The 14,478-nt window shown below is 41.9% G+C and overlaps 1 protein-coding gene across 36 annotated transcripts in view; it reads right to left on the reverse strand.

Annotated features, from left to right (window-relative positions):
• EPB41 (erythrocyte membrane protein band 4.1) overlaps nt 1–14,478 on the reverse strand; it is a 111,757-nt gene that overhangs the window by 54,865 nt on the left and 42,414 nt on the right. For all 36 annotated transcript variants that reach the window (XM_079985942.1, XM_079985944.1, XM_079985945.1 and 33 more), the window contains 6 exons: nt 12,104–12,554; nt 10,631–10,861; nt 8,172–8,276; nt 3,879–3,921; nt 2,030–2,105; nt 92–310 (listed from right to left, as the gene is read on the reverse strand). In XM_079985942.1, the coding sequence (XP_079842068.1) occupies nt 92–310; nt 2,030–2,105; nt 3,879–3,921; nt 8,172–8,276; nt 10,631–10,861; nt 12,104–12,550 (1,121 nt within the window). In that variant the 5' untranslated portion in view covers nt 12,551–12,554. Of the gene's footprint in view, nt 1–91; nt 311–2,029; nt 2,106–3,878; nt 3,922–8,171; nt 8,277–10,630; nt 10,862–12,103; nt 12,555–14,478 lie in introns of those variants that run through there.

Consider the following 14,478-nt stretch of genomic DNA (forward strand, 5'->3'; position numbering starts at 1 on the left):
AGCACCAACACTTTGAATTGTGCTTGGAAACGTACTGGAAACGTAATGGAAACATTAAAAAGTCATATAAAAATGCTAAATTTAAAATTACCTATAGGTCTTATGTAGTTCCATGACCTTGTCTTCCAGTTCCTTTGTCTGATTTGGGGCCAGCTTGAATTCACTGACATAATCTGGGCTATGAAGATCTGGGTCAAAGTCTCCTAGTTCTGACTGGATTGTGTAAGAACCCAGCAAAGCTAATGTAGCAAAGGAGCAAGGAAGCCGTCCAGTGAGAATGTCTTTTCTTAGCTGGAGACACAAATAGTACCTACAAAGGAGGAAAAGAAAGCCTCAGAATGGGGAATTCAAATTCTGATGACAAAACAGTGGACATTGGTTCATTAGAAATATGTTAGTGTGCTTCTCGCTAGGAACAGTCTACCCCTACTTTCATATGACTGGAAATTGTACCAGGCCATATGGACAGAGAACCCACATGAATAAAGTATTGCTTGTCTGTATTTAACATAGACAACAACAATCAGGCGAGGATGCTCATACTACACAATCTGGAACAGGCACTTGGTTATCACTAACATAGCATAACACTCAGTCTCTTTTCTCCTCTGTTATTTACAGCTGACTGATAGCAGAAAAATAAAATAAGTTCCTCAACAAGAAAATAACACTGGACCTGTATAATGAGCAAGATCCTATATCCAATAAAATGGAAGATGGGATACAGAAACCTCTGAGTGTACAAATGGAGCGGACACTAGGTGTGCAGGGCAGCCAGCACCATATTCTTTCCCCAGGGGTTGATGGATTCCTCAGGTCTCTGACTGTTGATCTGCAATTGTGCCTCCTAGCAATGAAACTAGCCTCTCGGGTCTCGGCTGGCCCTTGTACACAAATTACTCCTGTCTAAGAGGTTCCCGATGGATCCTGGTTACATCTGGTAGAGATCACACCTGGAGAGGGAACCCTCTTGAGTTCTGCAGCCAAGCCACCAATCTACTCAGCCTCCTACTGCTACCTTTTAGCTACCATACCATCGCCCGGAAAGCGCAAGATCCAGGGATACTTTCCCTAGCATGGGACACGAACCTGCAGATCCAACAGTGCAGTCAGAGGCATGCCACTGAGCACCTGTTCTTTCCAGCACTCACGTGAAAGACTGGATACCATCCATTGTTCATGGCTTGTTTAGAGCTTAAAAAGGTTTACAGTCTTAAATTTCTCATGCTCACAACTGCCTTTTTACAGGCCAGTTTTCCCAAATTTTGAAAGTTGGAAATATGAATGGGTCTGTAAGCTAGTATAAAGAACGGAGTTTGCTTTTTAAAGAAGGTATTACTTTTGCAGGGACACAACCTATTTCCAAGTTCTCTAAAATGCTCCACTGAGTTCCCTTATTACCAGACATTAAGTCTGTCATGTTACTAAGTTGACAAGCATTGTAATAACTGTTTGAATTTAGGATTCCCTATTGTTCGTTCTACATACATATACATAGGGTTGTAATTTTTTACTGATTTTACTGTTTTATCTTTCATAAGCAATCTTGAGGGGGGGTTTACAATCAAGTAGTGTATAAATTTTATGAACTAAATAAATAATAAACATTCAAAAACATTGTATCACAAACAGCTTTTCAAACACCTTTCTTTTCCAAAGCTGTTTGTCATGCGTCATAAGGTAGCTTGTCAAACAGAAATGCAAGTTTAAGAGTCCTTAGGCTTGTAGAACTAAGCACACAGTTCTCTGAATCCTGATGAGTGCAGTCGTACCTCCATTTACGTAAACTTCAGGATGTGCGCGCAGCAAACCCAGAAGTATTTTACCGGGCTTTGCTGCGCATGCATGTGCAGAAGTGGAAACCTCGGGATCCGACCAGATCTCTGGAACGGATCCCATCCGCAACCGGAGGTACCACTGTATTTATCAATTTCATTCATTATTTGTCACAATTATATCCTGCCTCCCATTACCCTTTCCTAAATTACAATATTACTTGATTGTTAGCTTTCCTAAGAGCACTACAGACCTTGTTATGTCCTCTGTCAGCTGTGCTGGATCTGGAGGATAAAACTTGACATTGAAAGTGAAATTCCATGGGCCTCCTGCAATTAAAACCAGATTGTTGTGAGTTTTCCTTTATAATATTGCTTTCAAGTAATATTAAATACTGCAATATAGTTATCATGAGATAAAAATAAACACAATGAATATGACATTGTCCCACTGGTATGTCTCACCGTCAACAAAACAATGGTTCCCTGACATCCTTGGGATCTCCAGGTAGGACTGGGAAAGACTCCAGTCTGAAAACTTGATGAGCCACTGCTAGCTGGCATAGACAAAAGATAGATGAACTAGGTGGACTAATGGTCTGACTCAGTGTAAGACCGTTCTATGTGTTCCTCTAGTGCAGGGGTCACCAACATGGTACCTACAGACACATCTGCAGAACTCCCTTTGCACCCATAGGTTGTCCTCCCCCTGCTGAAATAAGTCTTGAAAGAAACATTCTATTGTAGCCAATAGAATAGTTGCTTAGTTGCAGTGTGTGTGTGTGAGAGAGAGTGAGAGTGTGTGTGTGTGTGTGTGTGTGTGTTGCTCATAACAGTTTATCCAGTTTGCAAATGTACACATGGACCCAAAGAGGTTGATAACCCCTGCTCTAGTAGATCCTGGCCCATAACCATGAGGGCTTTTCAGTAGGGGCTCCTCCACATAAATGGAACTCGCTCCACACTGACGCAAGTAAATATGAATCTCTTCTGTGAATTTTTTAATTCACAGAAGTGGTTTAGATTAATTTGACGAATTTTCCCCTGCTGTACTACATTATGATTTTTTATGTTCCAGCTATAATTTGGTATAGTTTTTATTAAATTTGTATTTGCTTCATTTCTGTACACTACCCTATGATTGTAAACAAAAACAAACACAGCAAGTTTGTGTGTTGAGACCCCGAGGCCACCCCCTCGTTGATGAATGAGACACAAGGACACAGATATTAGGTTAATGTCACTGGGCAAATTTATGCCACAACTTTATTGGTTACAGAATGTGAACGGTATTGGCTTAGGCATTGGAATTGATCCGACTATATCTGACTCCTGCCTGTCACGCAGGGAGTCCTGTAAGGGTCAAGCACCAGTAGGGGGAGCTCAATGAAGCCCGCCCCCCCCCCGCCAGCCATCAGATTAGCTGGCTGGATCTAAGACGCGGCTGGGACCTCCAGGGGACGAGGGACTTCGTCCCCGCCCCCAGAGGGGAGTGGGTGGCCACTGTGTTCCACTGCAAGTCCTCCCCACTGGGAAGTGGAGCAGATTTATCATCCCAAAATAAAGAAAAGTTAAATCAGTGGTGGGGAACATCCAGCCTACAGATCTAATTAGGCCTACCAAACCTCTCAGTTTAGCCCATCAGGACATATTGGGTGGACCACACCTAACTATCACTCACCAGAGATCAAATGTAGGGAGTGCACACCTGATTTTTCCTTTGCAGCAGTGGCTTTCATTTGGCACTGTTCAAATTTGGTGCTGGATGCAAGCTGTGTTGACAATGGGTGTTTTAACCAGAAGTGACTTGCAAGTCCACCCTTAATTTTCAGTGATGTTGCTATATTCTAAATTTAAACAATTCCTACTTTAAAAAACATAACCTATACAAACTGTCCTTCTGTAGAAAAGCAACAGTTTTATTAAAAGAAAAACTACTACATAATATGGAAAACAGAGGACTTGCACTCTGTTTAAATTTGTCCTGATCCATTCTATCACCCTTACATGAACTCCAGCAATGCTGAGTGCTTCTTTTGATTGCATGCCAAGGCTATAAATATCTACCATTTCTTTTATAAAAAACAGACTTGAGCCACTTACCATGAACTTGTTTTTTTATCTCTTTGGCAGCATCCAACCATGTCTGCAAGAAAACAGTAGCAATTAGTCATATAGAGTCTGACAACAGTTGCAAAGAATATGGCCTGAAAATGTACTGTCACTGAGTTCAGTAGCAACCATCATTGGATGCCAATTGGGTTATCTTAGATTGCAAAAACACTGCATATAGGATTAATTAAAATTTGATCTTTGGGGGCACTGACATAATCAATAGATTAGGCTTTAACTATGGACAAGCAGCCATGGTTTTATTTAGGCACAGTTAATTTTTCTCTGACAGCCAGACTACAACAAACATTAAATGTGGGTTTGCAATTAACATGCATAGTTTTTAAAAATGGTTATTCAAAGCCACTTGGGGACTGATGATTATTGGGATTGTAGCAGGCGGGGAGGATAATCTAATCATTTTTTTCCATGCTGTAGTCATGAACAAAAAACCCAAAAAAACCTCTCCTCTGAAGTTGTTATGTGCATTGGACAATTACCAGTGAAATGGATGGTGCCATTTTTGCTTCACATTGAGTTATTATATAGTATTTGAAAAACTCATTACATAAAAGACACAGAGCTCTAGTCCATGAAAACATAGACATACCTATGCTTTTGATGAATAAAAACTAGCCTAAATCACCCCCTGGCAATAATAAAAAGTGGCAAATTAAAACAAATTAAGAACCAGCGGAACCCAAACCTTACAAAATAAAACTTATTTATTTGGCAAGGAAAACGTAGTTAAGATGTTGCCCAACAGGCCTCCCTAGGAAGAAAAACAAAACTATCTTTCCATTGCCAGCATTTGAAAGTTCCCAATTCAGTCACTAAGCCTACTATTCTATGGCTAGCAACTGGAACTGGGTGCACATCTGGTCTTGCTGGCTCACAACCATAATATTTCACTAATATGAACTCATACAGTAATCTTGAAGATTGACATATATAAATAATCTCTTACAAGATGCTTGGTGGGGCTCCAAGTGGTTCAAAGTTCTCTGAATTTGCCTCACTTAAACAGCTTACTGACAGAATGTGAGTTCAAAGTTATTTCTGCCATACTACAGCATTAGGCAAGTTAGTAATTAGGAAAATGAACATCCATGCAGCTGTAATTGCTTCTGGAAAGTGTCATTAAAAAACCCCTTAACTCAAAATAACTTTTAGGAACCAGTTATTTCCACACGGTGTCTGCATACAAAGCCATGGTTTTGGCTCCTTGCCAGTGCTCAGGAGCAACAACTATGACTCTTGGCTTAGTGTTGCATCCAAACCAGGAATCAAGGTTTGTAACGTTAAAACAAACTATCATTAGCAAGTCAAGACGAAACCTTGGCTTCAGAACTTGGTTGGTTTGGAGTGAAACAAATCATAATCCCTGGTTCAGATGTAGCGCTTGTGATGTAGCACTTGTGATATTTTTGCTCCTGCTAGTTAACTGGGGGGAGGTGTGGGAGGGAGAGAGAGATGAGGGGGAGGAGATCAAAGCAGGAACGATCTGCATATTCATGGTACAGTAGTACCTCAGGTTACATACACTTCAGGTTGCATGCGCTTCAGGTTACAGACTCTGCTAATGCCCCTTCCGATCTTCAGGAGGAGGGGGGGTTGTGGGATCACGACCCCGCCCACACTCGCTCTCGCGAGGCTGGCGTCAGCCTCGCGGGAGACAGGGATTCACCCAATTAGCATACCCTGTGGCGCCAGCCAATCGGCTGGCGGCAGGGGCGGGCCTTCGTAGGGCCACTTAAGGTCAGGGCGGCCCCTGGGTCGCCCCCTTTCTTCCCTGGAGACGACGCGGTTACAGACTCTGCTAACCCAGAAATAGTGCTTCAGGTTAAGAACTTTGCTTCAGGATGAGAACAGAAATCGTGCTCTGGCCGTGCGGCGGCAGCAGGAGGCCCCATTAGCTAAAGTGGTGCTTCAGGTTAGGAGCAGTTTCAGGTTAAGTACGGACCTCTGGAACGAATTAAGTACTTAACCTGAGGTACCACTGTAAACCATTAACTGTGGTTTACCACAATGTGTCAAAGTTGCCAATTTGTCAGCTGCAAAGTTTCTGCTACTTCAAGTGCTTTTCTGGTCACCATTTAAAAAAACAGCCTTGATTTTGTGATTACAACATAATATGGCAGTTCGGTGGACTGTTTATTTATTTGAGCCATACTTTTACATGTCCCTGTAAAACCTTGGCCACAGCTTATGACTGAGAGATCTTATACCACAAATCTGTGCTCAGACTACACAATAAGCCAAAACATGGTTTAACTGCTACACCAAGGGGAAGTGAAACAGTGAGAAGCAAAATGGGTGTGATCCGTGGGAGCCAGAGTGCATTCATGCTAAGCCATAGTTTGGCTTAGCATTATGTAGGATGCAGCCTTGCTATCTTTAGAAAACACTTTTGTTTCTTCTGCCTATATTGTAGTTTGTTCAAATAGTGTAAATATAGTTAATACATTAATAGTGCAATCCTATAAACGCCTGATCAGAATTTAGTCTTACTGAGTTCAGTTGGAATGACTTCCCAGTTGTTATTATTATAAATAATTTAGCCTTTGCAAACCAGTCACTCAAAACTGCTAAGCGTTTACATTTTGATAATAGCACTTTGGCTCTCAATACCAGGCAGTACAATATTCCGGTACTGTGTACAGAAACTAGAATGAGGTTACCTGTTTCATTTTCACGTGACTTAAGCAGGATTTAGAAATCAGGTCTAGTGAGGTGAAAGAATAGCCTACTTATCCCTTAAGCTCATCTTTCTTAGCCCACAACATTTTACTCTACATGTAATTGGTACAGTTATGGTTAGGTAGTTAGGTTTAATATGAAGTACTTTGCCATCATTCTAATTGATTGAAGTGTTACAGAATCCACGCAACTGAGCACAAAGGCCATTCATATTAACTGTTGTGGATCTGCAATTTTGCAAGCCAGGCAATTTTTTTTAGAACATGCAAATGCTTATGCTGCAACTGTTGGCTTTGCACAGCAATAAAAAATAAAAAATCCAAACACGGCCATACAGTGTCTGAATGAAATCATGCATTCATAAAACTCATTCTGTCTGACTTAATCAAAAAGACAATGAGGAGTCTAAGTAATTAATGATACATTTATCCTTTTATTATGTCAGGAATCAGTGGGAAATAATGCTCTCTTACAGGAAAGCATTAAGTTCTACAGAAACTCTTCCAGTGCTTCAAAGATAAACTATTAACTTTTGCTCTCTGGATCACAAGGGGGGGGGGAATCCCTTTCTTGGAAATAAATTATTTCTCACATGCAAGAACAAAAGATGTTATTGCTGCACACAGTACTATATACATATACACTATAAGCTCATTAGAGTTGCACATGGAGCTGTTGCATACCTGCCTACAATTGCCGTATTTGTTCAAATGACCAACAAGAACTACCCATGAATATATGCCTTCTGTCATTGACAAAGGGGCATGGAGAGAATGGAAGTAAGAGGTGTTGTCCTCAGTGTTTACTTCAAGTGCAGGAATCAATCTAAGATCCACCTGCAGACTTCTACATTTTGCCAGCAACATCAAGCTCACAGGTAAAGTAAATGGGTCCTATAATTCCTTTATTTGTACTCATTAGATCTGTGGCGATATACATAAATTGATCCAAGACTGCCATGAAAAGACATTTTGATTAGTCATAATACAGCCATCTTCAACTATAGGTGTTCTCTTCTAGGAGTCTATCTACGGGCTGTGTGTCTCTTGGACAGCCCAGAATATTCTGTTTAAAGACTCATCTACGTCTTAACCATAATATTTCCTACTCCATTTGCAACACAATGGGGCATCCAGTTTTAATGCCATCTTTCAGCATTGACTGGATCAAAATCTCCAAGTGACATTAAATTCTACAGCACAGGCTTAATTGGATAAGAATGAACAATGTAGAATGCCTCCACAAAAGATGTCTCTCCTCCCACTTCAAGTACAGCTTTGCCCTGCAGAGGCGTTTCCAAAACAGTTGGAGAGAGATGCTGTCCACGGTACTGATTGTCAAGAAAATCCTTTATGTGTGGAGCATTATGTGGTTTCTGCATATTTTAGCACCTTTCAGTGTTAAAGCTAGCTTGTGCAAACTTGCATCAGTATGAAGTCAGACTAGAGAAGTAGGTATTACCTTTATTTTCAATATGCATTTCAAAGTTTTATTTCTGTTTTCCCAATACAATTTCTTCTTTAATTAAATGCTTTAACATTCAATCCTAAGCAGGTCAACTCTCTGTTTTTGCATTCTACTTACCTTGGAGCTTGGGGTATCCCAGATGGCCAGTCCAAAGTAGTCTTCTTCCAAAAGATTGAGGTGATCACATACTTTCTTAAGAAGATCCTGCCCTTTGGCATGTTTCTGCAATGAACACAAATCTGTCATATGTGGTCACTTTTGCTTTGTGCATTCTAATACTCAAATCCACTGGGTTATTGTATACAGTATGTCTACCTTCCTTAGGCATTGACTTGAATATTATTAGCCCTTAAAATGAACACTGATCACTTTTAGATTGTTTCATTAAGATGGCTCACTTGGATGCAAAGAGAAAAAGGATATTTTGGCAGAAAAGAGACCTCGCGCTGCTCAGAAAAATATCTAGGAAATTCCTTCCATTTCAGGAACATTACTTTAGCAAATGCAGGTTCCCCAAACCATGGTTACTGTGGTGATGCAAATGCAGGAGGAAAAGAAGCCTTTCCTCCCTGATTAGTCTTGCTTCTGGTTTTGAATGGTTGGTGGGAAGGGAATGAAGCACTAATGAGTATCTCCTGCAAGTGTACACATATTTACTTGCCTTATAAAAGCAAAACAGAATTGAGAACCTAATGGTCCCCTTGTAACATCTGTTCTGTTTGACTAGTCAGCTGTTCTCTTAGAAAGTAGAAGGTCCCCAAACTCCTGTTCATATTTATTTGATATGGTGGAAAGTAAGATGCAAGTTTGTGGTGAGGGAGTAATTCAACTTAACCAGGTAACAGGCAGGTGAATAAACAGCCTGTTTAATCTAACCAGCAGTTCGCTATAAGTTTGTACATGTGTGTTTGGCTAAGAGCCAAACCAATAATGTCCCCTGGAGCCCCAAAGACATAAATCAGCAAAGCAACATTCTTTGTTTGCCAAGGCTTGAATTTCTATGCTCCAACAATGCCTTGCCCTCAGCTAACAGACCCCATTAAAAATACCCTAAATACAGTGGTGCCCCGCAAGACGAACGCCTCGGAAGACGAAAAATTCGCCAGACGAAGGAGTTTTTCGTTTTCTTAGCTGCTTCGCAAGACGCATCTCCCTATGGGCTTGCTTCGCAAAACGAAGCTTGCCCCGCAAGCTCCGGGGATAGCGGGGAAGTGCAGCGCGTCTTCCCCGCTGTCCCTGGACCTCTTTTGAAGCAAGGGGCGGCGGGGAGAAGATCGCTTCTCCCCGTTGCCAGCCCCGCAATCTCCGGGGACAGAGGGGAAGGCGCGCACCTTCCCCTCTGTCCCCGGACCCCTTTTGAACCAAGGGGCGGCAACGGGGAGAAGCGATCTTCTCCCCTCCACCCCTTGCTTCAAAAGAGGGGACAGAGGGGAAGGCGCGCGCGCCTTTCCCTCTCTCCCCGGACCCCTTTTGAACCAAGGGGCGGCAACGGGGAGAAGCGATTCTCCCCGCTGCCCCTTCCCTTCCTTTAAAACAGGTCCGGGGACAGAGGGGAAGGCGCGCGGCGCTTCCCCTCTGTCCCCGGAGATTGCGGGGCAGGCAACGGGGAGAAGCAATCTTCTCCCCGCCGCCCCTTGCTTTAAACAGGTCCGGGGACAGAGGGGAAGGCGCTCGGCGCTTGCCCTCTGTCCCCGGACGGTCTCCATAGGAACGCATTGATTGATTTTCAATGCATTCCTATGGGAAACCGTGCTTCGCAAGATGAAAAACTCGCAAGAAGAAAAAACTTGTGGAACGAATTAATTTCGTCTTGCGAGGCACCACTGTAGCTGCTTTATACTATCAGAACATTGTCTGTTTTGGTTAGGAACAGTTCTCCAGGATTTCAAACTGGGTTCCTTTACTCAAAGACACTGGAGAGTGAACATGGGACCTTATGCAAGGTTAGCATGTGTTCTACCGCTGAACTATGGCTCCTTACCACATGCATCAGCATGTCAAGTAGCTTCTACATCATTGCAAGAAGCTAAACCCCCTTCTACGCTCTGCACACAGGATGAAGATCTAAAGTTTATAAACACCACACTCAAGTAAAGCCACTGCTGTATTAGCAGGCAGAAGCTAATCTTATGCAATAGTAATTGTATCATTAGTGTTGTACATGGATGAACTGACCTAATTATACAGGATCATTTAAGGTAACTGTTTTGCTCAAGCAGTCATGAAAACCCAGCCAAGATACGTATCTGCCCTGAGATTTAACTAGGAAACCTGAGATCATCTTATGGAAAAGGAGAGACTGCGATGCATCTTGACACTTGAACCCTTTCGATTTCACTCTGTAAAATTCTATTATTATTGTTAGTAGTAGTAGTAGTAATATTCCTGATAATGTCCTCAAATCAAGTGGGCTAAAAGTCCAAACAAAATACTTCTACTATTATCGTCTTCTAGACATTACTAAGCAATTTATCTTAAAACTGCAAATTGTATTCTTTAAACTATATTAATAAATTCTGATAGTGTTAAAAATCATTTTTCTTTTTAATAATAAAAATAGATAAAGATATGCTTACATCCAGGGAACACTCAAAAATTGTGTCATCCAGCAAAATAATCTTGCAGTGCATGTTGTTTCTGGGTCTTCTGGCTGTTTTCTGAGAACCTTTTAAGTCTTTGTCTGCTTTCACCTTGGTATTCTCCTTTTTTTCGTCCACCTGCTCCCCCTGCTCTCCTTCTTCCTTAATTTCAAGATCTCTATTTTCTGGATCTTGATCTTGATCTTCTCTCCTATCTTCCTGAGCAGGCTGGAATTAATGGATAAAAGTTAGCAATTTTGAACCAAAACACAAAAGTGGGTCTATTCTGAGTAAAACATAAATGTTTACAACCCATAGGGAAAAAATAGGGCATAGCCACAAGGAGAAGCTGAGAAGGTTCTGCTTCCATTTTAGTACTTTAGTCTTTCTGTTTTAGTGGGGGGCAAGCTAGGTTCATAAGCCATAGTTTTCTCTAAGCATACTGTACATGGCCATGACTTCCAAAACTAGCAAACTACAGTTAGCACCGTGCCTCCATGTTTTAATTTGCAACCACAGTTTAAAGGATTGGAGACAATTCTAGCCACAGTTTGAAAATTCATATACGTTAGAGAAAACCAAGAGATGTTAGGGGTTATTAGCATACAATAGGGGAAGAAGGTGCATAAAGGTCTACAGGATATTCACAAGCCTCCAGACCATGGTTTGGAGGACTGGGGTTGTTGTTTTGCAAGCCTTCAAAAGCTTCTTTAATGCTTTTTATATTTTTAAAATTCATACATATAATTGGAAACTGGGAAAGAGCATAAAATGTCAAAAGTTGGTTATATAGGTAATGTTGTATAAATTTCCTTTTATTAAGCTGCTTTGAGATTTTTGATTAAGTGGTATATAAATCTAACAAAATAAATAATTATATAAACTAGAGCCTACTGAAATGCTTACCTTAATCTTTGGAACATATTACAATTTGCAATAGATTAAACCTCTTACCAATTAGATACTAAAGGTTGTATCTAACATTAGCCATATTTAGATAGACCCACTGAAATTAATGAACATGACTAACTTGGATTCATTAACTTCAATGGATTTACTTCAAGTAGAACTTACCTGGATACAAATCTGAGGCTGCAGTTCTAGTCACATTTACTTATTAAAGTCACAAGTGTATGAGCAGGCTGCACATGTTCTTGAATGTCTATTAATCAAGTTAAAGGTAAAGGTACCCTTGACTATTAGGTCCAGTCACGGACAACTCTGGGGTGAGGCGCTCATCTTGCTCTATAGGCCGAGGGAGCCGGTGTTTGTCTGCAGACAGTTTCCGGGTAATGTGGCCCGCATGACTAAGCCGCTTCTGGCAAACCAGAGCAGCGCATGGAAACACTGTTTACCCTCCCGCCAGAGTGGTACCTATCTACTTGCACTTGATGTGCTTTCGAACTGCTAGGTGGGCAGGACCTGGGACCGAACAATGGGAGACAGAAAACTAGTTTGTGTCATATTTACCTGTGTTTCTGCACTGCTCAATGAGTGAAGATCTAAAGATGGGTCAGTCCTGAGCTCAGGTTCAGGAGCTGCTATTGGGGCTTTCAGCAGAATCTCCTCATTGAGATCGAGGTCTGTCTCTTCCTGGCCTCCTTCACCAAGTTCCTTTGTTTCTGTCTCGTTACCTTCTTCCTCAGAGACCTGAGATTTGGGCCTCTTGAGGAATGATGAAAACAGGCGTGACAGGCCCCGACTTTCAGAAGTGCGCTCTTTGTTCTTGCTCTGGTCCTCTCGTGTAGGCGTGTCACCATTGGATGCTTTTAGCTTCTTCTTTGACTGATTATCCCCCTCAGGTGCTTTCTCCAAGAAAGCTTCCTGTGTTCCTGTTTCAGCAGCTACCTCCTCCTCTTTTGGCGGCTGCTGCTTGGGAGTCTCAGCCTCTGCCACTAAACTCTTTTCAGTTGTCATGTTTCTGTTGACAGAAATGTACAAGAAACCTAACTGAATAAATGCTATGTGATCACAAAACCACTGCAAACTGATCACAAAGCTCCAAAGGTGACAAGGACCACTTATAGGGTGCTCCTGGTGTCCGCTTATCAAAGCTGCAATTATTAATGGGCGCAGCAATTCTTGTTGTTCGAAACTATTTTCACATACAAGTATAGCCTTGCATGCAAGTGCACATTGTTATGCTATATAAACATCTAGCTAGTTTTGTTACTTCAAGAATGTCTAGAATTTTCATTCTCAATTATGATCACAGAAGGAGCACAAAGACAGATGACCAAATCTGCCAAACTGGGTGCTAAACTCCAATCAACAGCACATAAACTGTGTGAAATAAATAAATAAAATGTTGTCATCTTAAGGTAAAGGTAAAGGTACCCCTGCCCATACGGGCCAGTCTTGACAGACTCTGGGGTTGTGCGCCCATCTCACTCAAGAGGCCAGGGGCCAGCGCTGTCCGGAGACACTTCCGGGTCACATGGCCAGCGTGACATTGCTGCTCTGGCGAGCCAGAGCCGCACACGGAAACGCCGTTTACCTTCCCGCTGGTAAGCGGTCCCTATTTATCTACTTGCACCCGGAGGTGCTTTCGAACTGCTAGGTTGGCAGGCGCTGGGACCGAGCAGCGGGAGCGCACCCCGCCGCAGGGATTCGAACCGCCGACCTTTCGATCGGCAAGTCCTAGGCGCTGAGGCTTTAACCCACAGCGCCACCTGCGTCCCTGTTGTCATCTTAGAAATCAATATTAGAATGCCGGTATCAGAACTAGCCTACTGCACAGCAGGTATTTGTTGTTGTGGAACTGTTCTTGCCAAATGCTCAGGGACTCAGAGCTCTCAGAGAGCATTCACACTACCTCAAACACACTACCAACTATACTGCATTGTCCCTCTCCTAAAACAGAACAAATGCAGTTCCACACAGAAGTGAATAACCTTTCTGGTCCACTAGGCCAGACCCTTAACTGTCCCATCCTGAAGGCCAAGTCTGACAGGTGGGTAGGCGAGACAATCACCTGTTCATCACTATTTCACTGCAAACATTCCCCACAAGTAACTGATGGCACATTACAACCCTAGTTAAATTCAAATATTGGTAGAGAAGAGTTTTTATACTTTCTCTTTATACTTTCATCCAAAATGCAGGGGGCATCAGCATGGTGCAGGTGCACACGTGCCTGCGGAGGCCTTTCCTGGCAACAACAGAGTCACACACCCCTCCCAAAATAGACTTAAAACAAGAATTCTTTTGCAGCAAATAGAACAGGATACAGTATGTGTCTAGTTACAGGTTGTGTATATGGTCCTTTGTAAACTGCTTTGTGGTTTTTTGAAACAAGTGATACATAAATTTTATGAAACAAAAAAATAGAAATAATAAATTAGTTTCTGGGCCTGAAAATGGTGCCAATCTGCCCAAATGCATTGTGACTGATCAGAGTAATTTGTCCATATTTTGGTGACCTGTTTGAAAAGTGGCCACCCCTAATTTTTAACTATAGGCTGATTCAGACATAACCTGGGTCATACATAACGCTGATCCGGTAAACTATGTATTAGCAGATCAGGAGCAAAAGGTTTGCTTGAACATTACTTCCTCAGGCCTCAGTTTTCCTAGTTTCTGAAACCATAACACATAATATAAAAGTCTCTTCAGCTCCTGTTATTTTGTTTACATAGATTTCTACCCTATCCTAAGGACATCCAGTGAATTTCATAAATTTGAACCCAGACCTCCAAATCCAACAGTATATTAATTCAAAAGCTAGTGTCATGCTCTATAGAATTTCATGCAATAACATTTCCAGAGGTTAAGTGAAAAACACACTTTTGTTGCAAAATCATCTATAACTTTGAGCAATTTGACTTGATCCAGACACACTAAAC

This window comes from Podarcis cretensis (genome assembly GCF_951804945.1).
Source record: "Podarcis cretensis genome assembly, chromosome: 8".
In the NCBI taxonomy this organism is placed as follows: Eukaryota; Metazoa; Chordata; class Lepidosauria; order Squamata; family Lacertidae; genus Podarcis; species Podarcis cretensis.